Source organism: Tinamus guttatus, unplaced genomic scaffold (genome assembly GCF_059628265.1).
Source record: "Tinamus guttatus ecotype Peru unplaced genomic scaffold, ASM5962826v1 Tinamus_guttatus_pri_ptg000048l, whole genome shotgun sequence".
In the NCBI taxonomy this organism is placed as follows: domain Eukaryota; kingdom Metazoa; phylum Chordata; class Aves; order Tinamiformes; family Tinamidae; genus Tinamus; species Tinamus guttatus.
In genome coordinates, this window is record NW_028288582.1 from 12,763,790 (window position 1) to 12,791,255 (window position 27,466).

General features: G+C 38.2%; 2 protein-coding genes across 2 annotated transcripts; one reads left to right on the forward strand and one right to left on the reverse strand.

The window, feature by feature from the left end:
• Window positions 1-11,303: 11,303 nt before the first annotated feature.
• Window positions 11,304-23,276, reverse strand: CPSF2 (cleavage and polyadenylation specific factor 2). The gene is made up of 14 exons (XM_010215735.2): window positions 23,099-23,276; window positions 21,645-21,804; window positions 21,452-21,557; window positions 19,741-19,870; window positions 18,570-18,685; window positions 17,893-18,080; window positions 17,263-17,553; window positions 16,049-16,149; window positions 15,508-15,708; window positions 14,716-14,868; window positions 14,098-14,323; window positions 12,674-12,973; window positions 11,788-11,922; window positions 11,304-11,682 (listed from the first exon to the last, which is right to left on the reverse strand). The coding sequence occupies exons 1-14, from the start codon at window positions 23,245-23,247 to the stop codon at window positions 11,590-11,592; spliced, it is 2,349 nt and encodes a 782-aa protein (XP_010214037.1). The 5' UTR covers window positions 23,248-23,276; the 3' UTR covers window positions 11,304-11,589.
• A 763-nt stretch (window positions 23,277-24,039) lies between these two features.
• On the forward strand, window positions 24,040-27,048 carry NDUFB1 (NADH:ubiquinone oxidoreductase subunit B1). Its single transcript, XM_088538845.1, has 3 exons — window positions 24,040-24,102; window positions 24,561-24,705; window positions 26,881-27,048. Exons 2-3 carry the CDS (start codon window positions 24,566-24,568, stop codon window positions 26,915-26,917), a joined length of 177 nt encoding a protein of 58 aa, XP_088394971.1. The 5' UTR covers window positions 24,040-24,102; window positions 24,561-24,565; the 3' UTR covers window positions 26,918-27,048.
• Window positions 27,049-27,466: the final 418 nt, after the last annotated feature.

The window sequence follows — 27,466 nt, forward strand, 5'->3', positions numbered from 1 at the left end:
CCAAGCAATGTGCTCCATGAACTATAAGTTTATTCACAGAACTGTGTTAAAGCATCAATTCACTTCCTTAATTGAGGATTTTTTCAGGATTTCTTAAACAAACAATAAAAACAAGAAAGCAGCAAATTAACGTCTCTCCCCCCTCCATTTTCTGAGATAACCTACATGATAATAAGCTCCCATTAAATGTTAATAAAATAAATGTTACATAATTCACTACCCAGCAAGGACTAAGCAGGATAAAACCAGATACTAATGATTGTTTGTTCAGGATTAATGATAAGCATTGGATTAGTTGAGGGCTTCTTGGTATCTGCATCTCCTATCAACCACAAGCTCCAATTGCAAAGGACTAGTGCCACCTTTAGATGAAAATCAGTATTAAGTCTCCTCAAGCAATCTGTTGCCTCTACAGAGATTTTGCACTTGCAACTCTGAAACAGTTACAAAATTTAAAACCAGAAAGTTCAAGATGTCCCTTTTCAAAAAGAAAAAAGAAAAAAAAAAAGAAAGGAAAAAAAAGGTTGTTACCATCTGAGTAGGAAAAGTCAGTGAAACTATTTACCTAAGTTCAGGTAAAGATTTAGCTAACTTCAGATCTTTTCTTGGTATTGCACGTATTTCCACAATATCCTTACCTTGCTGCAGACAGCCAGAAAAGTCCCTATCAATTAAAAAGACTTGCAGCATCTAATTTGCTTAACAAGAAAGAAATATTTTCTTTTTCAAATATGCTATTCAAATGTCGATTTTGGGGAGGTGGGGGAGGGGGAAAAAAAACCACACACACCACCACCTATCCTCTACCTAAGCACACGGAAGCAAGCAGCATCTTGTTTAAGGCAGAGCTCATCCTTACTATGTTAGATTCATGGTTAGCATTACCAAAGAGAGCAGAGACTAAGCTAAGTTCCCACAGAGAGGCAAATGATACTATTTGATAAATAGCTTTGAATATTCCACCTCTGTGTGGATTTTGACTATTACATGTAAGCATAATTTCGCCTTTATTTTTAACAGTAGCACTTTCCAGTTCTTACTGGATTGTCCCCTGGAGACTCTGTACTAGGACAGAAAAAAAAAAAAAAAAAAAAAAACACACTGTGTCATCAATTACACACTTTGTATGTTCAGATGTGCTTGTACAGCAAAAAGGAACAGATGCCATTCAATGTACCACACACAAAGCCAAGTGACAACTTGAGAACAACAGTCTGGAGTCAAACAAAAAGGGACTTTTCTTGATGATTTCCCAGTGCAACCAATTAAGTCTCATCTCCACACACTGCATGGCCTTGTGTTTTTTTTTTTTTTTTTTTTTTTTTTTTTAATGATTCCCTTTTTCTTAAGGATTTCCCTTAGATCCCGAGGGGTGAACGGACAAGTGTTTGCTTTCAGCTGATGAGATGCTCTGTCATCAGTGACCCCAACATGATCACTCAGGTTTTAATGCCTTCGATTTCAGAGCAGTTTGCCCCTCTAACTTTTTCTGCTCTATGCAAACATCTCCTACCACTCTAATCGAAGACTCAGGTGCATCTGCCTTAGAAGTTGCACATCAACAAATAACTGAGGTGAAATCACTAACACCGTGTAGGCCATTAAAGAGCAAGCAGCAAAAAGCTCAGTTTTCCAATTCAGCTCTAACAAGTGTTCTTTTCCCTTTCTACAGGTTTGTCTAGTCACAATAACTTTGAGTTGTCATTAAACAGTCTCCTTTAGAACCCATCCTTCCCCACCCTGAAAATATCCACCAAACCTAAGTTTAAATCCCTGCACTGACAGTCGAAGTCACAGACAGGCTTACTCCAACCTTACTGTCAACTCAGCCATGTGGATCCCCGATGAATGATTTGTTAGATGTTCATGGTAACAAGGTTTGGTAGCTTGCTCCATCAGAATAAATACCTGACCTGAAAATCTCATGAAAGAAAACAAAAAGCAAAGAAATTAATATGGAAACCACTCCATTTACATGCTGACTAGAATGTGTGCATATATAGTTCGTATGATGCAAGTCTAGTCTTCGATAAGGTAAATTTTCAACCTTCTTTTTTTGTTGAGTCCATTGTAAACATTTATTCTGATTCACTGTGTGCAATTTTTGCACAGGCCATTTCTGAACTCTAAGTACATAATTTAATCTATTTTCAAAATCCAGAGTTTCGCCATGTGCTTTACACTCATGCATGAGTGTCATTGGTCACTCAAGTCCAGATGGCGGAAATATTAGGTCAGAAAAGTGCTGAAATGCCACAACATGTGGGGAAGACATAAAGAGACATTACATCTTGTATACAAGCAGCTCTTAATTCATGCTTTATTAAGTGAAAGTCAAATGTATGGAACCAAATGTATGTATGACTATTCTACTCAAGTCCCATCTCCCTCACTTTAAGCAAATTAAGCAAATATCTTGGAAGAAATTCTGATGCCCTAAGCACGTTTAACATAGAATGAAAAAGCAAGTAGATAAACCTATCTACCTAGCATCTAAAAGCCCCTTACAATCCCACCAAACCAAGAACATATGACCCTAAATTGCATCCCAAAGCAAAAGGGAATCTGACCAGCCCCAACCAAGTGCTAGGCTCATTTACAAACATTGAAGCTGACACTGACTCACATCTTGTCTACACCCAATTTTGCTGCCAGTGTGACCTATTTGCTGAGTGCCAACCAACACGCAGTACTCATGGCAGCATGTTACATTTGTTACCTCCAGTTGCAGCCAGATAGCCTTAGAAGATGGTTACCTCATATACAAACCAGAATCTGAATGCAGCAACAAAATCTAGTAAAAATGGAAAAATCCATCCAAAAGTTGGCTAAATAGTTGGCCAATATACCCACGTTGAGTTCCTTGGCCTTTGAGATGGGCTTGTTTGAAGCATCAACTGTAGCAAAAGAAAAAGCTCTGTACATGCTTCAGAGATAATTCATCAGAGCACCCAGCTCATGATAGAAAGGCAACACTCCCCTAGAATTAGAGTAATTTAAGTCCAAATATAAATGATACAAAAATTATGAGCTTATTGTTGTATCACAGTACCCCAATATGCTCTGCATTATCTTATCCCAAAAAATCTGTGTTATCCTAAACCATGGCTAGGATGCTGCTAGAAGCAGAAGCTAGCAGGCTGACAGTGAGCTTTGCTCCTTTCTTTTCTTTTCCTCTTCAACTGCTATTCTTCCCTTTCTTCAGCAAACTCCCAGGACTGATGCGATAGTTCTGCTACAAGAGATTGTAAAGGAGGAGTTTTCTTCAGACTGGTCTCACATTAAGGTCTCCCTGCAGGACGGTGTCTCAGGAGCACTGCTGGCTTCCCAGAAGTCAAAATAACACCTCCCACTGTACATGAATACTTCCCCTTACCCAGAACCCAGGAAGCAACTAAGCCTCTCTCTGAAAGGTTTAACAGCAGTACAACTGCAAATGGTATAACACACAAAAAAATAATGTTATCTGGAAAGATGAGAAGACATATTACTGATGCACAGCAACGTTGAACAAAATACGCTAAGTAGTGGAAAGTCAGTAAGTTTTCAAAATACCACCTGAATAAATTGATTTCTCTCTAACTCTGCCAGAAATCCCCTATTTGCCAAGTTTTATATTAACCCCTGGGCTATTGAGCTTGGTTCTAAGCACTCAGCCCCGATGACATCCCTCTTCACCCACCTCCAGAGAGCACACTGCACTGCAATGCTCAGCTTGACAACAGCACAGAGAAAAGCATGACTGAAACCGTAAAGACACTTCAGGCTTCAGCTCACCTTCTGTTAGTGTCTGTTCCTAAGACAAGTTCATCTGTTGCTTTTGATGCTTGCTGGCTCATTCCAGTATAATGGCACTGCAACACAATTAACTTCATAGTAGTTTAGTTTCGAAAGGTGTCCCATCGCATATAATTTACTGGTCTCGAGAGAAAGCATACTGCAAATGTCCCACATACAAAGATTTTAGCAAATGTGATGTTTGAAAAGGTCAGTAATGTTGCTAATTAATCATGAGTCGCTGGCACAATTTTAAGCACTTAGGGAGGCTGCAGTTCCCCTTCCAGCTCACCCGGTCAGTGGGACTGAAAGATCAGCTCAGAGTGTTGCAGGTCACTTACCCTTTGTGGCAAAAGTCTTGACTTGGCGTAAATGGGCAATGAATTAAGGAGAAACACTCCAAATTCTGACTCGCTTTTCCTCTGCCACCGAGCTTCACCTTGGCCCTGCCCAGGGCAGGTGACAGGGTCCCTCAGGAACATTCCTGCTGCAGCACCGAGCTCATCCTTCACTAGGCAGGACAAAGGAACACTACTTACTAAGAGGAACTCAGCTCACCTGGACTTCTTGTTTTCTAATTACACTAAAGGTGACACTACCAATACCTAGTTGGTGAACAGAAAAAGCTAGCTAATTTATGCTATTAGTAACTACTCAAACAACTGAACTAGGCAAACCGATTTTGGTTTTATGCACTCAGCAGCCACCGCACACTCCATGCCCAGGCAGTAACTGTGGCCCCGCTGCCAAGAGCCAGCGGCCGGGACTCGGGGAAGAGACCTGCTTTATTCTCACTGATCCCAAGGACAGATCCCACAGCTGGGCAAGGAGGAGTTAACCCCAGACCACAGCTAACACTGCCCCAGCAGCAAAAGCTCCTTTTCCCTCTCAAGGCCCTGGCACCCAAGCAGGCCTTATCTCAAAGTCCTGACATCCCCTCCGAGTGGGAGGCAGAGCAATGCCAGCAGATGGGGGGGAGCTGGGAGCACCCCCTACATATTTCTGCCTTCACAAAAAGGAGCCTCCAGCAGGAATTTTTGAATGTTTGGACTATGTGCACAATTTATATATTTTTTTTTCTTTCCAATTTAATGCCTCCTTCCTTGTGCCTGCTCTGCACAATAAGCAAAGCAGTTTAAAAGTAACTGAAGTATCACACTTCTTGTCCCATCATAGGGCAGCCTATGGGAACACCATAATTCCAAGCATATTTTGAAAATGTGAACAGTTAATGAAAACAAAACACCCCAAAAGTAAACCACCATTTTCTCACAAGAACAAAAGCCGTACTTCTAGAAATCAGAATTATGAAAATTCATTTCTGAATTTTTATGACAAAGTTAACTATTCAAGATGTTGGTCCGATAGCATTGGAGGGACTGCTGCTATCAACTCCAGCAGGGAGAGGATTAGGATCATGTTTTGCAATATTAGAGTGTTTTTTGACTGTAACAGAAACTAAATTTAGACCCAGTTACATAAAAATACTAATAGCCTTAACACGTTTAATCAGCATAAGAGGTTTAGAGATACACAAATGATTCAAAGTCTGTTGACTAGTTTTATAGTGCATTTGCAATATTGTGCATTAGTAAAATCATGGAGATTATGAAAGAAATACTGTAATATAATAAAATTATATAAAACGTGGAAAGCAGGCTACACGGAATGACTTGAAGTTTGATACCAATAGTAGTTTTTCCAGGCTGCACCAAGAATGGCATCTGTCTCCACAGCTTCCTGCAGCACCGGGGCTAACCTAGCCAGGTAACACAAGAATCCAGTTGGTTCAGGATAAATCCTGGATTTTCTTTCTTTCTTTTTTCTTTCTTTCTTTCCTCTCTTCCTTCCTTTCTCAGTGCAGTGTTAGCCTGTGTGATCCCACAAAGAGCACTTAAATGAAGTGCTTGTTACCTGTTGCAGCGGTGACGCGTGGCCAGCACGACAGCGCCGGGCAGTCCGGCCAGCTCAGAGCGAGCCCGGCGCGGGGACGGGCAGGGTGCTCTGCCAGCCGCGCCGCTTCTGCGCAAGCCGCAAGACCGAGAAGAAAAAAATAAATAAAAAAAAACCACTCACTGATTTTTAAAAGATATTTGATCATTATGGCTTGCAAGGCACCTGCCAACTACCAAGTACCAGTCTCATCGCACTTTTTTTTTCCATTAGCAGCAAAAAAGTTTCCTGACAGCAGAAAATACATCAGTGTTGTCCTAATACAATTAATGACTTGGGTAAGCTATAATTGTTGCCCAAAGAATACTACAGAAAGACGAGCTAGGAGGCCACGCTGTCACGTAGGCCATTTCCCACTCTTGAGAGGTGGGCCACACGGTGAAAGCACTTGGCTAGCCACATCCTGAAGCATCTGCACGGCTTCCGCTGAGGAGTTAGCTAAATGCAGTAACTTTTTTTTTTTTTTTTTTTTTTTTTTTGCTTGAACAGTTCATCGAATAATGTCATTAGAAAATATTCCTTAAAAGCCTGTTTCTGACAACATTCTGGCAGAAATAGTAACGAACCATCTGAAAGCGAGGCCTACAGAGCTTTAGGGATGACCTAGTTCTATCCACATTACGTTATTTTCTTTCAAGGATCTTCTGAAATCCTTCGTATAGTTTTACTCCATCCTTTGAGTACTACTACTGATAGAAGGGCTTGCCTGCCCTTCTCTGGAATTATTTCTGAGAAGCTTTACTAGTACAGCTAAGATCAGTGCAGATTTACTTCTATTTTAGAAAAAAACAAACCATTTCTGAACTCGTTACTGTAAAATACATTTTTAAAAGTTTTATTATTGTTTTCTGGCTAGTAACTTCTGAAGCCAGCTGTTCTCTCTAGAAAAACAGAAAGAGCTACAGCAGTAGCTTCCCCAAACCAGGTAAACAGCTACAGCTTTACGCAGAAGCGCAGCTTTACGCAAACCCTAGAGGACAAATGCTCGACTTTTACATCTATTAAGCACTTTTTCTTGGCAGGAAGACATTCGCAGGGATTTACACTTTCTCTAGATCAGGGTTATCCCGATTTGCTAGCAATCTTGTTCTGATTTACACAGCACAGCCGTTTCCTAGACAGCCTGCAGCTTGATTTTACAATATTGTGGTTTACAGCTGCTGAAGCCACCTGAACTCCTTGCATAGAATGCAACCAAGTAAGCGACTACTCTGAGAAGATGCCTGAGAGAATCTGGTTTCTGGAGAAAATGATCTCAAATGTGTATGTGTATATATACACACACACACACACAAAATATTTATTTATATGTTGCATTGTCTTGGAAGTATTTGTTCATGATACTCTTTGATGTAATTGACACCTAAACACTACCACAAACTCATCTGATATAACCAAAAGAAAAAACTCTGTTGAATTAGCTTGTAATAAACAATACTGATGAAGTTCACACACTGGAGATAGGATAGGTACTTAGCTTTGAACATTCTGACTAGACATTAAATACCAGGCCTTTTTTCCAACCTATTAAATGCCAGCATGGGCACCATAGCCACTGCCACATGTGGAGCTCTAGAACTCCTTGATTTGCCTGTGTAATTTTTAAATTCAGTTTTAAGAATGCTACTATTGATCTTACACTGCACTAAATAGAAAGCTTTCCTACTTGGAATTACCATACTTCTATATTTCTTTAGAGCTGTGTATGTCAAAAACACCCATTAGAGAACTTTGCAGCACTTCACAAAACCTGCATTGGAAACAAGTAAAACATCATGAAGCTGAATTTTCGCTACAGAATCAAGTATTTTCTCTGTTAAAATTTTTGTACCCTGGACTTGCAGTTACCAGCTATACTTTTTGGCAGATGCTGAGCTAATTGTCATTCAGCTGCTGAACCACAGATTCAGCTTGCATCACTAAAGAGGATTACAAAAGAACAGGCACGTTATTACTTATAAAGCTCACACACTGAACTTGCTTCCTCACATTTTGGACTTCTATGGATCCCTCCTTTCAGGGAACACAGCTCTTTGAAATTGCTACTAAGAAATACACTGATTTTACTTTGTAATACAGCAGTAACATGTAATCTATCACAGATTACGCACTGCATGAAACATCTAACTCTCCCATATGTTCATATCTCCCATATTTGTCACACTTGCAAAAAAAGTCAAGATCAATTAATAGATACTTTAAATACTATATCTGTGTTCCTCCTCTTGCACTGTGAGCAAATGTTACAAAGTTGTAGGCATTGATCAGTTCATCTACACTAACAACTCATAATATAAACTGCTTTATCATACAAGGAGGGCTAAGTGTTAGATTAATCCAAGCATTTCATAAAAAAAATTATCTGGCCAACAAACTTTACATGAAATGATTTTCAATTAAAGCATGAGTTATTACACAAATGCATTGAACTACCCTGGAAAGAACAAGTACTTTTTACATATATATAAAAAACAAATAAATAGAAAGGAGCACTGCTCACATAGGCATCAACCAACTAGTCAGCTCTGTATTTACAGGAAACAACCCACCCAGAGACTCCCATTTACAAAATGAACTATAACAATACATACTTGGATCTTTGCATCACATTCCTCTTACAAACAGAAAGGTTCTCTGAGAGATTATTTTAGTATTTCAAATATTTGAAAAGCCAAATGTCAAGAGGCAATTTTAAAAATTATTGTGATCTGTAATTTATTGCTTAATTATTATTCAGTTACTGTTTAATCATCACATTTTGTGCTACCAACAGTTCCTTATGCATTTTGTTCCCAGATCAGGCAATAAAGTTCTACTTACTGGAACTCACCACCCACCACCACCACCTTTTTTGAACTGCAAAAAAAACAGCCGTAGCAGGCATGAAACGGAACATCATGCAGTTTTCAAGCCCCTTCTGTAAGATTTCTTGTGCTGAAGTCTCCAAGTCTCATGCTTGACCTTTCTAATATTCTCCCCAGGCAATAAACACTTCCCCTTTCCCAAGTGAAATATTAATATACTTTGTGTCATGCCTCAGAGTGATCTTGATTCTGCAAGAGAACGGTTTTAGGGTGGAACCGTCACAATAATCACTTAGATGGGTGGGGGGCAGCATTAGAATTGCATCTGCAGGCGATGAAGTGCCTGACAGCACTGAGAGTTAGCAGAGGCAGAGGACAAATTCTACCTTGCCAAGGGAGCTCTACCAGCAAGGGGGGCTCAAATGTCCTCCTACCACTCTCACTCCAGTCGAACACAAGACATGATATCTTTCTCTCTATTAAAGACATATTGCGAAGAGACTCTGATACATCTAAATATTGCTCAGAGAGGGGAAAAGAAACATAAATTTTCAGCTTCACCTCGCTTCAAGTACATGCTGTCAAAGTAAAGTGATTAAAAATGAGACTGTTACCCACAAAGCTATTGAACTTCAGGGTAAAGCTATATTTAGATGATAGAAACTGATTAGTTTAGTTTTTTTTTTTTTCTTCCTCCTTTAATGAGTTCTGCTTATTTCCTTAATCTTTGAAATATGTCTTTCCATCTAGTAGACAGGGAGGGACAGCAAGAAAAGAATGAAATATTAAGATTTTCTCACAAACAGTGCCTCCGAGGAAGCAGCCTCTGCCTTTCCTGTGTCTTCGGTCTTCCTAATCTTTTCCTGCCTTCAGAAACTGAATTATTGAAGAAGACATCTGAGAAGAAATATTTTTAAATGGTCAGTAATTTACAGAGACATTTTGATGGTAAATTAATATGCTTGCCCTCAAGAGTAATAAAGCAAAGTAGCTGAGGATAAAATACTCCCTGTAAGATTTTTACTATTAATGACGAAAGCACCTAAGTCAGGAAATATACCTTAGGGCCCATGGCAGCAGGACACACAGGAATTCAGTGTTCAATACCACTAGCCTCCTGTTATTTAGTTGCATTTGAATTAAAAGATTAAAAAGAAGCAGGAATGCAGATAGACAGCATGATCAAAAACATTTCGTTCTTAAAAAGAGTACTTTCTTACATTCTTAAAAAGTCTGATCTCCTAAGGATTTTTTCTTATTAATAATACATTCTGTAGAGCCACGTGATCTCCCTCCAGCCCAAGCCCCAAGGTAACGTTAAGGCCAATATGATTATGTACAAAATAACTCACTTTATAAAAGTTCAATTGTGTCAAAAACAGACATAATACAATGGTATTTACCAACAAGCATCCAGTATCAAGTAGATTTACATAGCATTGCTACAAAATAGCTACAAAAACACAGAGCATTTCTAAGCAGTTCTAGCTGCCAGTATAATTGAAAATAAACACTCTTTTAAACTGCACACAAAAGTGTAAAGCTGTTTAACTGACAGCTTTTGCAAGAAAATACATATTCTCACTCAACATCACATTTGGAAGTGTTCTGTTTTTAATATCTAGTTCCAAGATACTAAAAAAAAAAAAAAAAAAAAAAAAAAAAAAAAAAAACCACCACCACCAACAAAAAAAAAAAAACACCCACAAATGTGGACTTCAGTTTTAAGTTACTACCCTAAACAAAATAAATAGTCTGTAGATGAGATAAAAAGGACTAATAGCCAAAAATTAGTTGCAAGGAGAGGTATCTTTCCATTGATAGCCCATAGGGCTATATTTTGCCACTTGTCAAGAGATTTTATTTTAAACACACACATACACAACAGCAATGTAATATGTGGTCTATGTAAAAACAAGCAAACAACCCCCCACACACACTCCCCAGCATGCGGTTCACATGGAGATGTGGATAGAGGATTAAACAGACTCTCCAGAGGCCATCAGTATGCAGAAGTTCCATCAATATCATTCCCTCAACCTTCTGAGAAATCAAGACACCCGAAAGTGCACTCATCTTCACTTAAAAAGACAAGTCAGTCCCTCGCATCGGCCACTACATTTAATCCCATTGTCAAAACATGCAGCTAATGTGAAATCTGGCATAAAAAGCATTAAACATATCACATGAAGTCAAATTGCAAGATGAACAATATCCCTGAACTCAACTCATTGCACACTGAAGACAGGCAGCAATAGATAAGATGCAGGTGTTGAAATTAAAATCAGAAGTTGACAGATCACAAATTTGGCGTAAGAAACTTTTATCTGTTGCAGACAAGTTCTATAAGCTTTTTGAGTTACTCCGAAGCACACGTTTACTAGACTTTAAACTGCTCGAAAATTTTCTCTAGTTTTCTCTCTTTATAAGAGTACCTTTTCAAAGTCATTCTCAATCTAAGACTAATATTTCATATAGCATAAGAAATGCTGTTGTGGAATAAATCAGTATGATGAGGCAGCTGCAACATTAATACGCACACAGGTTAATACACAGGTTAATAATAAGTTTAGGTAATCTAGCTTCTAGTGATCTATTAAAAAACTTACTTTAACTAAATTCTACTGTTTGAAAGAAGAGACTCTCTCTAAGCAAAACAAAAAACCCCAGCCAAATCCATACCCATTTCCAAATCTAATTTTGTTTTAGATGGAAGAATGACTTATATATATTCTATACTCTTTCAGCACGGAATCTATCAAGCCAAAATATGCCCTAATTGGACCTTTCTTGAAGAACATTTGATAAAGGCAGAAAACTGAGTTATAATGTATTATGCAGGAGACAAATAACAACTGTTCAAAAATTGGTAACATGGAATGTACCTACAGATTTGTGCAGAGCAACAGTTATTTACATATTCAGGGTTGTTAACTGTCCATTATGAATTATTTTCCCCGTATAAATTAGAAAACTATAAAAAGTCGGAACTGGGAAGACAGAAATTCCCATTATCTTTTAAAGTTCAAGTCAAGATATTTTTGCAGCACTTCCTTTAGACAATAGCATATTGCTCATATAAAAGGTCTCTTATCCTATAGAAGTCCTGACAGAGGCAGCCTTCCAATCCAATGCGTCCTGTTTCAGTCTGAAACGAAAGACAAATTTCAATTGATTATGTTAATGAGATGCTTAATTTTCATTCCTATGCAATGAATTATTCACTGAAGAGTTTAAGACACAGAACACCTACCCTGCGAACAGCCACCAGGTTGTTGCACACGAGCACCCCTCCTACAAACTCAGCCTGAATACCTTCCCGCAGAAGAACTTGCTTGAAGTCAGACAGCCTTGGCTCGTTCATAAACACAGACTGATGACCGAGAACCTTGAAACAAGGCACACGATTTTAAGTACTCTGCTACAACCTTACACTTCTCTAGATCTCATTATTCAATTAGCAACTACATAGTCCATGGACAGGCTACAGGGCCATAAGCTAGAAAATTAGTTCCCTTTCACTTGCAGCAACATCTTTGCAGAATAGGAAGGCCTTAGAAGCCATTAAGCAAGAGAAAGGTTTTCTCCTGTGTTCATGCTGAAGACAAATACAAAGCTGTCCCTGAAGATCCCTCCTGTGAGCCACAACAGACACAGCGACAGAGCTGCAGCAAACAGTGTTGCTAGCAGTACATATTGCTAGGACACTTGTCCTACATCAGAGCAGCCTTTACAGCTCTCAAGTTTATCAAGCTGCTAAAACAGGCTACAATTAAGAGTAAGCAAGATGAGGAGGCATTTTATTATACTCACACATGCACAGTATTTTCATTTAAGCATAAAGATGGAAACGATTAAAGGAATGAACTCCCAAGCCACTACAGCTTGGAAAGCACTACAGAAACAGATACACATGTTTCTCAAAGATGGGAAAGATGTTTTTTCTCAAAGATGTTTCTCAAACCATCACCATAAGAAGCTTAAAGTTTGGACTAAGAACAGTGGCATCTTTAAATAAAAAAAAAGTTTCAGGTCAACTCTTATTTCAGTAAAAACAATATCAAGCTCTAAGCACTACAAAAAGACATGTGAACACAGAAGTCAAAAAAAAAAAATCCAAGCCAGTGAAGTTTCTGTACCTCATGAGGTGGCAAAGGTTCCAAAGTAGGAATGATCTCACTCTCCTCACACAATTCCTTATCATCATCCCCAAACAGGCTTTTCATGGCCTTTTGCTGTGCAATGACACTGGAATCTGAAGAAGGCATGTCCACCTGCATCTCTAAGTCTTCATCTTCCCTCAGCTCTCCCTCTTCCAAAATAACTCCAGTGTCCACTTTGGAAACTCGCATGTCCAAGACACCATCTATCCAAGCCAGCTCTGCATCTTTGGCTTTGCAGAACTGAAGGGAGCTGACGAGAGAATCTTTTAACCTGACCTGGATAGAACAAAAGTAAAAACACAATTGATTTCACAGAAAATGCAACAGACATTTCACAGAGTCCTTAATCCAGACTTTAGAAATAAACAGTTTTCCTCTCAATGTCTCCCTGTACACCTTTAGTTGATAGTCCTTTAGTGAGGGAAAGGAGGGAATTAGTATCACCAAGGAAAGATGTTAAATGCATACAAATTATGATATGGACAGCCCTCATCTTGCTACTTGAAAGAGTAACTTTTCTGATGCTACTTAAATAAAACGAGCTTTCATGACTACAAGATCAAGTTAAACTTACAGTGAGAGCAATCGTCTTTAAAATGATCAAAATATTTTTCTTGTGGCCAAGTAGTTCCTCAGTCAACCTTTGTAAGTCTAAGGGAAGCTTTTCTGAACAGCGAACAGCAACTCTAAACTCCAAACCTATATGCAAGTGGTAATTCATATTTTATTGCAAGAAGGGATTTTGTAAAAAACAGACTGTGACTAACACATTAGTTAACCCTGCCTTACCTAGCAAATACTAAGATTTTAATCCATTCCATAAAGCCCTACTCTGCAAGAACATTATCCACATGAGACTGTGGGATTGCAACAGCACCATAAGGGCTGCAACTGTATAAAGGACGCCACAGTTTATACGCTTGCTGCACAGCTCACCCAGAAGACACTGACATTTCTGATGCCCCACACTTTTTCCTAATTCAGTGTCTCCAAGCTACTTCATCCTTTCAGAAACTACGTATCTATCTATCTATATATATATATATATATATATATATATATATATATATATATAGACATCAAGCAGAATAAACTAATTCTATGCAGAAGATAAATATGTAAAGAGGAGACTACCTATTAAAAATCTGTTGAGAAGTGTTTTGCGAAAAATCAGAACCCTGTTATTTCTAATAAATCAAAAGTTCACATCTAAAAAAAATGCACACAGAAAACACTGCTGTTTTGAGAATGGCTCTTCTTGAGATTCCAAAAGCAACCTTGAAATGCAGTTAGCATACAGCGTGCTTCAAATACAAGCATTAGAAAGCTATTAAAAATTCAGTAAAGCAAACTGACATTCCCATACACTTTTACACAAGTAAATATTTCTAATATATTACCTGGTAGATGTGAGTTTCACTAGTTGCATCTACAGTTTCATGTAGTTTGGGCATGTAAACTTTAATATCTTTTCCACCAAAAGCTCTGCAACACTCTGCAAGGTCCTGACTGGCTTCAGGTGGTCCATGGACAATGATCAGTTGTCTTGGTTTCATTTGGTTAATAATTTTTTTTATTGAGTCACCATCTGAACGTCCTTCATAGTCGATATAGGTAACTCTAGCTCTAGTTAGAATTCAAAAAAAGATAGTTTAACAAGCTGGAGTTACTTTGAGACATTTAAAATGATTGAACTGCATGATTGAACTGCATATTGAAACTACTGTATTTTGCTAAGCATAACCAACACTTGCATTGCGATTAGTACACTGCTCTATCACTCTGCAAAATCACACTGCTCTATCACTCTGCAAAATCACAAGTTCTGCGCAACAAATATCTTCAAGTAAGTAAACCTTATATTACACGACACACTCCACACACGGAATGTCTAAAAGAAACTGGGGACTGACACTGAAACAGAGACAAAACAACTGAATGCTGGTTCCACTGCACCTGCCTTCTCATCAGCACCCTCTAACTATGAGGTTATCTAAACAAAGAACAAAGCCACTCACTTGATTTCCATGGACTCTGTTGCTGAAATACATTTGGTAGGAACATCTGACAAATCCTGGTCCATAGGTTCATCTCCATTTGTCAAACCAGACTCTAATTTGCTTTTTTCTTCTTCTGTTGCTTGAAGTTCTGGAACCAGAAAATCCTCGGGTCTAAAGGATAAAAAGTGTTTTGTTTTTGAATTGTCTTACAGTAGCACCCAAGGACTACATATTATAGAATCAACGCCTACTGTATTACTACTGAGCTGCTTTAGGAATCAGTGCCAGTAGTATTATTGCACATGCCTTCACTATATTCATATAAATAGAGCTCACTTGGAAAGGAGTACTTGATATCTTAGAATACCAGTACCTTGTAGAATACTAGTAAATAGAAGGATTTTAGCAAGCATTTCATACCAAATAGGGCAAATATTGCTAATTTTTCCTAGGATAAGTTAGGTTTCTTCCTCTTATAATTATGAAAAAAAATCATAAATTCATAATAAAAACAAGAATAAACTAAGTTCAAAAGAGTATTTTTACCTTCTCCCTTGTAAAATAAAAACCAATGACTGCCTGTAAGTGGAGCATATTTTAAAAAGGCCAAGGACCAGCACTGCGCAGTTTCAATTCTATCAAAAGCCTCCCATGAAACTTAGTGCAAACTACCTTTTCAGTTATGACGTTGTAAGAGCAAATAATAGTTTTGCGAAGCAGAGATAATACTGATTTTTTCAAGTTTTCACTTTTGAACTATTTTATAACTACTCTATGTTAGTAAACATTACTGTTTTTTCCCCCACATACTTGATAATCTCTCCATATTCGTCCCATTTAATTCTTTCCTCAGGAGCTGGAAACATGGGATAAGATTTCTTTGCCTGTTTGAAGAAACTTCCTTTCCGGTTACCTTCACCTTTCATCATCAAATCATGTTTGGCCTTATGCACAGTTGGCTGATCAATGTCCTCTTCAGCATCACTCTCATCGCTGGAATCTATATCTGCCCTGAAATGACATAAAAAAGCATTTTATTTTTTCTTTTTGTGCTTAATATTACATAAACACACTGAATGGGAAATAACAATCCACCGATCACCAGATGTTTTTAGTAACATGAGGACTGTTTATATACCTGAGAAAATCCTCAAACTGCAGACAAAACAGACTGGTTTGTCATAGCAACTAGTTTAAGTCAATCACCCAAAACTCCTGAATGCTCTCAGATGAGCCTTTCAAAACTATCATTTGTATTTATCCCCGTCTATAGTTGACTCAGCATGTTGATTACACAGAAATCCTAACTCTGATAACAAAAGCAGAATGCAACAGTTGGCAGCATACTTACTCTTTAGACTGCTCCAACTTCTTAGCTGCTTCCTTCTTTAGTTTCTCCTTTTCTAGGTACTCTTCAAGTTCTTTTCCTTCCAATTTGACACGTTTCCTCAACTACAGAGTGAAAAATAATAGTCTTTTGAGTTAAGTGATACAGCTGTAATACCTTATCAGTTGTGCATAGGAAAAGTAAGTACCAAGTGCAAGTGCATGTTTTTCACATACAAGATTATTCACACTTATGCACTTTGGCATGGCAACACCATGATAACCTTCAAAAATCGTAGAGACTTCCTCAGGAAAAAAATGGAATGCTAAATATATTAAAATCAAGCAATTTACAAAAATCCCTCAAACGAACTCTTCAGGAATCATCTCTGTTTCAATAATTTAAAACAGAAAAGCTGAAGTTGCACACTCAGATAAGCAGTGCTTTCACACTCTGATTGTGTCACTAATCAAACAAAAACAGCTTGGCAACGTATAGACTAGAAGACAAAGCAATAGTAAGTTTTGCTGCTTATTTACTCCAAATTGGATTACAGACTAGGTCACTATGGATGTTGCTGAATTCCAGTAAGAATATGTTCATTGTAATCTTAGGCTTTTACTGCAAAATAAAAAAACTGCATTATCCGGAACGAAGTCACCACTGTAACCAAAAAGCTACACACTCCCATAGATTAACACGGGGTATCAGACATAAGTAGGTACAGGAATTTTAACTTAAAATATTCTGAAAAATTAAGTGTTAGTCATGCTATCTCTATTCTTTCAGCTTCTAGCTTTCACTTATTTTTCTAATTCTGGTGGAATATATTCTACTCTCGCTTTGATTCTCCCCTCAACATAGAAAACAGATGATTTTCCAGCTAGAATCATCATAGAGTGTTATCTGCACATCAACTGCAAAGGGAGCTCTTTCTATTATAACAAAAAACACAAAAGTGTTCTCTTAGAACAAAGTATTTTAAGACACTGAGATGGGCAGGAATTTGGAGTATTGATTCTGCCACGTCACCAAAAAACATTTTACAAGTTTCTTAATGTAAGTACTATTTCTACACAAATTTATCCACAACTGAATACACAAAGTATTGATTTAAGATGCCCATTTGCCACTGGAAGCATTTTCAGCAGGCCAAAAATAAAATTAAATTCACTTTTAATCATATTCCCCCCAGATTGTCTACATCAAAAAGTCTGAGTTAAAAAGAGAACTCTTACCTCAATGTCTATAACTTTTTCAGAAGGATTATCAATCAGAAACCGTGCTAATGTTCCAGGTGTAGTGCGATAAGTTAAAATAATAGAGTTTTTAGAATCCTGGCACCACTGAATGAAGAGATCTCTAGAAAAGCCACACTCTAAATCAGGTTGACTAGCAAGGACAACTTTTGGACTAGGCACTCGAGCCAAATCAGACAGGCTGTGACATAAAGAGAGGTGGCGGAACTGAAAGGGATTGTTTCGCTTGTCTTCAAAGCACCTCATCAGTTTGTCACTCATCCATTCAACCTAAAATGTATTAAAAAAAGTTAGCTATAGGAATATAAATTCTAAACTGATGCACAAACCCAGTATTAAGTACAAGGCAATATGTACATGTTTACATTAACGTTTCTGACATACTGAGAAAGTATAAACAAGGTACTGATTTCTGTGCTGCTTCTTTTAACATCTGTAGTTATGTTGACAAAGCTCATGATGAAACAAAAAGAGAAATCAATCTGGAGAAGCATGTCCAAAGCCATGCTTTGACTTCGGGCTACTTGATCTAAAGATGAACACCCATATATACACTCAAGATAGAAACACTAAACCAGATACTTGGTCAAAAAAATAAATAAAACTAACCTGTGATTTAGAAAATTCCACTACATTGTAGCTGACATTATTCAAAAGTGCTAGTGAGTAGACTCCTAATCCTGCATCTTTTGTTCTCCATATCTGATCAAGAAGTTGAGCAAGTTCCAGAACTCTGCCTGCTGTGTCCACAGCTATTAATACATTTCCATCACCTCGTAATGTCTCCAAAACATTAGCTAAAAAGGGAAAACACACAAACAAAAAATAGACCTTTTACTTTGAAACATAATAAAAACATGGCGTTTTGCTACAATCCAATAGCAACCACAGTCAAAAGCAAACTGGACTCAGAAATATATTAAACTTTAGGTCTCAGAGCAGCAATACTGCTTTAAAAAAAAAAAAAAAAAAAAAAACCCACAACTGTTTTCCTGATTTTTAATAACAATGAAAAAAAGTCATTTTAAAATCTCTCAAGAGATCAAGCAGGACTACACCAAAATACAATGTTTTCAAATAAAGTTAAAAACATGATGCAAATCATTGTTTTTAGGAAAGCATTTTACATTACCATGGAATTAGTACTGTAAGAAAAGAATAACTCAAGGTTAAATTTTAATGAAGAACCTTAATTTGGATGCTAAGAAACTGATTATAGGGAAAAAAATTATGAAGGCTAACCAAGCATGTTATTGACATTTTTAAACCCCAAAGAGAATACATACTCAGTAACTGTTCATCTCTCTGCTTCCTCCTGGGCTGAACGTAAGTGGCATTAAATGAATCTGTAATAAGCAATGAAGGTCTGCTCAACATTTCCAAGGAACATCCATTCAGGTGGCTGTGAAAAAAGCCAAATCTCACTTTTTTTGCATTTTATAAGGCAACTGGAAAGTTAACTTCTAGATGTTTACATGTACAGAAATCACATGCAATTGCTGAAGAGTCTTGCTTATAAATGAAGGAAAGAAATACTTAAAGAAAAGACTTCAGATCAAGAATAGAGGATGTTCGAGAAAAGTCAAAGTCTAATTAAATATGTAATTGGGAAGAATACATAACAGATACCATCTTTGTTAAACCAAATACAAGAAAGAACAGTGATGGTTTCCGTTTTTTTTTTTTCTACCTTTCTACGCATTCACAGAAAGCTTTTTTAATCTTAAATCTAGCTTCATAAAAATGTATTAATGTTAATCTGAAAAATGTCATTTACCATTTACTTCTTAAATACGTTAAATAAGTAACGTAAGTAAGGCATGAGATGTTTCATGCAAATCATGTCTAAGGTGCATTTCTCCCCTCCTTAATAAATAAATAAATAAATAAATAAACAAAATAAAAACAAAGAGCTTCCCTGATCTAAGTACTAGGTAGTTCTGTAGACGATTTTGTCTATCAAAAATATTACATGTTTTACATTCCCCGGGATTTTTTCCTAAAAGGTAAACATTGTGTCCCACCCTTAAATGTAATTATGATACATTGATCTGATTTGAATTCAAAACCATCTACATCAAGTATCTTAAAATTCAACTTAAGTTCCTCTTCACCCCTTCTAAAGCAAAATAGTTCCTGGGAAGGCAAAAAATAAGTAATATTTTTTTATACACAGCAAAAAACTTCCATATTGCTGTTTCCTTTGTTTAAAAGGTGAATTTTTGTTTTTTAAATTGCAAGAACAAATGTATCCTGCTTCAAACCTACAAATAAATAAATCGGAGGGGAATGAATAAACCCAAAGCTGATGTGTTTCAAATTTATTAGGCTGAACAAAAATAGGAAGTGGTGGTCTTAAGATGCCTGAAAAACACTGCTACTTCCAAAACTATCATGCACTGAGTATGCACACCTAACAAAATAGGCAAGACAGGTACTTTACTATTTTGAACATACATCTCCCTCTTGTGGTTGAAATCAACTGCATAAACAATTTCTTCCTCTCCATCTTTGACAATCTTCCAGATTGTGCCTCCTATCATGTGACCAGCTGGCAATGGTGTGATTGACAGACCATGGCCTTTGCCTACAAAGAAAAGTCATTTTAAAAGCTTTCAGTGTTTCACATATATCATATGTATTAAAATTCATTATTCTAAATACAAGACAGTAATTTAAAAAAACTGAATGCCAAAGTTACTGGGAAAAAAAAAAAGTCAAGTGAATTATGAAAATCAGTGGTCTATCCCTCCTCCCCATCTAATCAATAACTTCATAAAGTTAAAACTTGTTTTGCAATTCACTTTTACGCTGCCATCAGGAAAAGAAACTAAAGCAAAAATCACTTTTCTCCCCTGCTTCAACAGTTCACAGAGCTAGAGCATTCTAGCTGCCGTAACTATGCAGTTAAGCAATAGCACGTTACATAACAAGCATAAAATACCAAGGCAATGGCACTACTGAGGATCAGGCCTCTTCTGTACAGTCTAGAATATCTACTATATCACTCATGGCCCAGGTACTTACAAAAACACATGCAAATTAGACTGAAAATTCACCTGAACAACACACAAGCTGCAAAGGGTTCGAGGGAGGGTGCCTGTGACAAGCTGCAGCACAAATCAGGAATAACAAGGCTTTTCAGCACTTGGTGACTTCTTTTAAAGCACCATTGCTCCTTGTCATTAGTGCTAACCTAGCTCTTTGGCAGCATCAAACTAGATCATTCATGACATGCTCACTGCCATTGCTGTATTCTACCAGCGTGCAAAGATGCACACAGCTTTGGCAAAAAATAAAACACGTATTACCTTCCTTGATAATTTATCAAGTCTTTTTGAGTCACTTCAATTAAATATGGAAGGAGTGAGGTGTTATAGAATAGTAGTTCGCTAAATCCCTTACCGACTGAAAAAACTAGCAGCATGGACAGAGCCTTAAAGTTAATATCTGTAGAAAGGGTTGGCAGCCTTCTAATGATTACTTCCCAATTTCTGTTTTTTCTTTCCAGATTATAGGGCAAGTATTTTGGCAAACAACATTCAGGAACTGGGAGATGACACAACTCCAACAAGCTGCTGGCAATTAGGCTATATGAATCTTTGTGCAAGACCAGCACTTCCATTTCATTTGGATCTTTAAACACAGCAAGAGCAAGAAGCAGCTGATTCTCAGAATGTCACAGTTCTCAACATTAAGCCATACTCAGTACCATACAAAGTCTGCCAAGATCTCCTTGTTAAACCTCCTGGACACTACAACTTCAAGTGGGCCACCTATTCATCTTCCAGAAAGTCTTTACCTTGTAAAGCTGTACCTACCACTTGGCATGAATGAATGCCTTTTAAAGACATAAGCAAATTCCAAGAAAATTTAGAAAAACACAAAAGAGCATAGTCTTCCCTATACTATGCCATATAAAATGGCATAGTCATCCTCTCGCTAATTTAAGAGGAAATTCTACCCATTTCCAAATACAAATACTGAGGCAGATCTTCAGGTGATACAGAGCAACACAGGCCTACTTCAGAGGGCTGTGTCCAAGGCATGAATGCACATTCAGACACCCACTCCTTCCTAAAAAGTTACCTTAATTTGTAGTGAAAGGCAATTGAGTCATTAAAAGATGAGACATTTATTGAAATCTTTGCTGACAGAAAAGTTTTACCTTTCAAGTTGACAATCTGAGAAAACTTGAGCTGTTGTATTTTGTCAAAGGCTGCATCTACATCATCCAATGTAAAGAGAGTGAAGTCTTCTGTATTATGGCGGGACTAAAACAAATTAAAAACCAAGGATATTCAAGAAGCTGATCCTTCTATCATATCAGAGTGTACCTGAAAATATCAATTTAAACATACCTGATAGAGATCATACATAAACATCTGTCCCATTTTATATACGGGAATAGTTGCATAAATGGCACAGTTTAAGCCCATTTTTCCAACTGCATATGGAAGTGCACCAAGATGTAAGGGGTCAGGATGAGAAAGAAGAACAGCATCAACCTGGTGTACATGTCTACAAAAACAAAACAAACAAGACAACAAAAGGAGGTAGTGAAAAGATGGTCTGCACTGTATCCTATACTCCCTATTACAGCCATTTTGAAAATAAGTGCACAATCTGCATGTCAAATGAGAAAAATATAAATCCCTTGATATCAAGAATAAAATATTGTCATAATTAAATAGCTTACAAATATTTGCAGTCATTCAGGTAACTCTAGAACTTAAATATGCATCCTGAAAATGTAACTTCAAGCCCGGGTCACACAGGAACTCTTGAAAGAAAATTCTGGATATATCAACACTAGGAGGTACAATAACTGAAAGGCCAAAATATTTCCAGTGCAAAGGCATATTACAAATTGTTTGCACATCAAAAACTGGTTATACATTAATCCAAAACAGACCACAGCTGTTATTCAGATGAGCAGCACGAAGGAAAAGGACTCAGAACTTTACGAATCTTCAACTGATGCAGATGAAATCAAACTGTTTCCTTCATCTGAATCAATTCAAGTTTCACTGCGTAGCATTTGGATCCCCTAACTAGCCACAGAAGCACACACCATTCTTGAGGGACATTCTTCCTGCAAAGGAGATTTGGTTTAATTGCTTCTAAGGTAAATCACTTAACAAAACTTTAGAAGTTATCCTTAGTACAGGATAATCCTCAGTTAAAAGACAAGTATGTCAATGCCAAGAAAAGTAAGTCTAAAAAAAAAAAACATTAGAAGGCTTGGTTTCTTTCAGGAATTTCTGTGTTTCAGGCTTAATTCTGCAATCAACATGTGCATCAGGAGAATTCCCCACTGTAAACCTGCAGAAGCTCAGTACAAAACTCTAGATGTGTTTATTTCTCTGCAAGCCAGGGAACACTAACACAAGCTCTTCTCTGACTATCCATTACACCTGAAACAGAAGGCAAAGGCCAAACCACTTAAACTTATTTTTTTTAATGCAAAGAGATTTAAACTTGGTTAGCCACTCTGTATCAGTTTAGAGTCAAGCTTTGTTTCCCAAAGGCTCTGTTCAGTGTTTTACTTATGAAAAAAAAACGACACATCTAAACCAAAACAAAATCAAAAGTTTGAGAACTTGAATAACTAGACATAACTTGTTAGCTCACAAGAAAACTCTTTCTTTTTTACTGGAAATATGTTATCAGTCATTCATTTAAAATTACACCATATCCTCAAGTAAAAAGAACTCCTTTGGGATTTAACAGTATCACATATATAAAACCAAGTAGCCTTCGAAAAACTTCAGAAAAATACTTGCAAAAAAAAAAAAACCCACCCACTACTTACTTTCTTAGTGAATCAATAATATCCATAGAAAAGTTTTCATCCCAGCCACAGTCCAACAGAAAGCGAAATTCATCCACTTGCAATAGATAGCACAGGGCAGACTCCTCCTGCACGCCGCAAAGCGTGGTTAGCTTGATAATTGAGGTCATTTTTGTCTCTCGGAGGGTTTGATCTTCTGAAAAACTATTCTGAACGGGAGAGAAAATAACAGTTTTCTTCTAGCTAATCCAAAGGAAGAAGACTGTTTATTTAGATCTACCTCTAACTTACTGCATTTCTAAGGGCATGGAGAGCAACAGTTGTTATGTACTATCTCACATACTACACCTGGTTGTTAGTTATTACCTCTCTTTAGATTCATCGCGTTTTAAAACGGGCAGAAAACAATAAAATAGACAGTTTTAATCTGCCTAAAGGGATTTTTTTCTCCTCACAGCCTAAGGACACAGAGCCTTGCACAGCACAGGAGCTGCCCTGGGGGTGGCCAGCGCGCGGTGACTCCCGCCTGGCGGGGCCGGCCCGGGGGCACTGGCTCCGCTCTGCCAGGCCGCAGCCCCTCGTTCGACAGCGGCCCCAGGGGCGGCCCGGCCCGGCCTGGCCACCTCCCCTTCCCTTCTCTTCCCCGGCACGACGCGGCCCCGGCTCCTGACGGGCAGGAAGCAGGCGCGGAGAAGGGAGCAGAGGGAAGGGAAGCCCGCGACAAGGCCGGGCCCAGGGCCCTCCCGGGCGGCCGGACGCCGCTACCTGCTCCGCGGGCCTCGGCGGAGCGCGGCAGGGCGCGCACCCGCCGTCTCAGCCGGCCGCCATGCCCGCCGCCATCTTGAGAGGGGCGGGGACACGGCGGCGGGAGAGCGCGGCGGTGTTTGCAGGCGGGCGGCACCATCTCACGGCTGCCGCGGGGGGAGAGTGGGCCTCCCCTCCGCTCCGAGCCCGCAGTGGGCTGCGTCGGTGCGCGCGCCCGTTGCCCTTGGTGTGGCCGCTGCGCGGGGCCGGCGGCAGCGGCGGTAACGGGGACGGGGACGGGGTAACGGTCGCGGGGACAGGGGCGGCGGGTCCGCAGCGGCGCCTCGGGGCGCTCCCTGCGGCGGGCAGCGGCTCCTCGGGACCCTGCAGCGGGCAGCGGCGCGGCCGCCATGGCGGCGGCCTGAGAGGCGGCCGATCCGCACCGGCCCCGAGGGCCCTGGCGCGGGCGGCGCGGCCTGGGTAGATGGTTCTGTTAGCTCAGCGGTACATGGAGAATGTCCGCTGCCCTGCTGCGGGGTAAAATGCTGTTTCCCAGCAGCACAGCTAGCCGTGGCTGTTTCTGAGCGTTTGTCTTGCATGAAGGGTCTGACGGCCCTCATGCATTTATTATCCCTGGCGATGATATTATACCAGCATGTAAGGCTGGAGGCATTTCGTTGCAGCAGTTTCCCTGTGCAGCTTTCTCGGTAACTCTGCTCTGCTGCACTTCTCTTTGCAGCAGCCATGGTGAATTTCATGCAAGCTGTCCGTAACCACTGGGTTCACATCTTTGTGCCCCTCGGATTTGTGATTGGGTGTTACCTGGACAGAGTGAATGATGAAAAGCTGTCAACCTTCAGAAACAAGAGCTTGCTATACAGAAGGTTTGTTTATGATACCATTTCATAACATATATATGTTGTTTTGCAAAGTAGATTTTAAAAGTGTTTCTATTCCTTTTGACAGTCTTAAGTATATATACATATATATATCAAGGTAATGCTGTCAAAATATTAAGGGAAAAAATTCCGTAAAAGCATCAGTCAACCTTCATTAAGGGTTTTGGGTCACAAATGCTTACTGAAAATCTGGGCTTTAGGCTCCATTTTAGTGCTGTTAGTTGTGGAAAAAAAAAAAAAGTATAGAGTTCTGTCTGTTTGACCAGTTAGTTGAAATAATTAACTTAAAGTAGCTATTCTTAGATAAATGTTGTTCTTGAAAACAAAGTAAACAAATGGAAGGATTAGTAGACCTTAGGACACTTTATATGTAAATAGACTTACTAAGGGGATGTACTACATAAACTCAAAACCAAAAAGTAAAAAGAAACTTAATATGCAGATAAACAAGAAACATTTCTATGAAAAAAAATCTTCAAAAACAGATAAAACTTTTACTGTCATTGTACTTCACCCTTTACACTGCAATTACCATAGAATTACTTGGGATTACATGGAATTACCATGGACATCTTAGTTGTCACTGTACAGGAATTGTCCCTGTTAGCACGGTTCCTTTTAAAATAAAAATAACACTATTTGCAATGCTACTAGTAATCCTGAAAGATAGAAATAAAAATACCCCTCCAAACATAAGTGTAATCTGTATTTTGAAGCAGAATATATAAGATAGGATTTTTCTATACCTTAGACTTGGCGAAAGCATGTGAAAAGGAGAGGACCTCGAAACCATTCTTCTTTCCTTTGCTTAAGTCCTCTAAAGCAGAATACCAGAGCTCTGACAAGGTTTACGTAACAGAATAATGTTAAATGTGATAAACAGGTTCAGAGCTATAAACATAATTTAAAAGTAACTTTCTAAGTTAGGAGAGTAGTCTATAGATATGAAATTACTTGTTCTCCATGTCCTTGATGAATCTACAGGTGGGGAAGTGCAACCTCTTTCATTTTATTATTTGTGTATTGAAAATCAAAGTGACCTCTTTTAGCTTCCTGCTAGTTTTCCATTTTAATGAATGGATTGATTTGAAGTCAAAGAGGAAAAGGAATATATTTTAACTTTGGCAGAAAAGGCTTTAGCTTTCCAAAGGTTGTTAATTATATTAATTGCTGTCAAATGCTTAATCACGAAATGCGCAAAGCTTATCTTGGTTCTAACACCTTTGCAGAAGTACATAGTGTTTGTTTGTTTTTCCTTTAATTTAAACCTTCTTGGTGTATTGTAGCAAAAATTTGTCTTAAGTTTAAAACTGTGACAACATCTATTAGCATGTAAATACTTTCATAAATTCATGTTATTTAAATAATTATATTTTTAAAATTAACTCAACATCTGTATTTAAAATGTTTAATGTTAGCAGCTGCTGTGGCTTTACTGAGCATTTGACTGTAGCCCATGCTTGCTGGCTCACTTTTTAGGGAGAATTGAGGTAACAATATTTGCTTCATCTAGATCTGATCTCTTCAGTCTGTGTAAAGTTGTAGAGTTCCCTAAACTACAGAAAAAACCATTTTGCATAACTAATAATTCTAATCTATCACAGATTGGAAGAAAAGTAGTAATGTTGGCATACATGGTATGCAGATGACTTTTTTACTTTAGTGTCACTTTGAGTAAGAAAATAAGGTAACAGCACTGTTCGTGGCACTATAGATTAGCACTTTCCTCACGGCCATCAGTGGTTAAGTTGCATGGGCGTTTCAATAGGTTGCAAGAACTTCTCGCGACTTTTCACCTAATTTTGCTCCTATAAAATTCATGGGTTTTTTTTTCTATTCAAAATAAGTAGGTACTCTGTTATGCAAAAAAAATCATTAACGTATTAGGCATTACCTGTTCAGTGCTCCCACTTAAACTAATTGAACTCAATTTTTTGAAGCTTTGGAAAGAAAAAGAGAAAACCTAATTCATAGTGAAGAAAATAACTGACAACACTTTGAAGGAAAGTAAAATTTATTTGTTATGCTCAATACAAATCTCAATCACTGTTTCTGTAGCAATTAATATTTATATCAAGGTCTTTTCTCATTATTAGAACTTGCATTTATTAGTAAGTATTCTACAGAAATTATCCTAATTTTATTCTCCTTTCTATACAGAGAACTGAAACCTGGTGAAGAAACTACATGGAAATAGAAGCTGCTGATGGAATGGGAAAGAGCTTCGCTTGATTTATCAACTTACATAATAACTTCAAAGAACAGAATTACGGTTTTTATTCTTGAGAGAACATATAAGCTACAGAAAGGAACACCTGGGATACATCTCTGCTAGTTTAATTTTCAGTCTTCCTATTTGAAAGATAATTACGTGACTAGTAAGTGACTATGTCCTGTTCAGAAACCTTTGACCCCAGAAGTCATACTCTGAAAGAGGGGGGAAAACTTATGTAATAAAGAGAAAATATAAAAGAAAGCATGTATGTTGTTATTAATCTATATGGTATAGAAGTATTTATAGCTCATAGCGAGACAGCATGTGTATTTAATGTATATCCAAAATGCAGTGGAAAATGTCTAATATGTTTTTATTTGCATCTGAACCGTTTTCTCTTTAGATTTCTGTTTAGCTGTGTTTCTTTGGGATGTGAGCAGTGGCGACGCAGTGGCTTTGTGATAGGACGGGAAGGTGGAGAGGACTGACGGGCAGTAAGAGCAGCAGCGAAACCTGCTCCTGGAGGCAGTC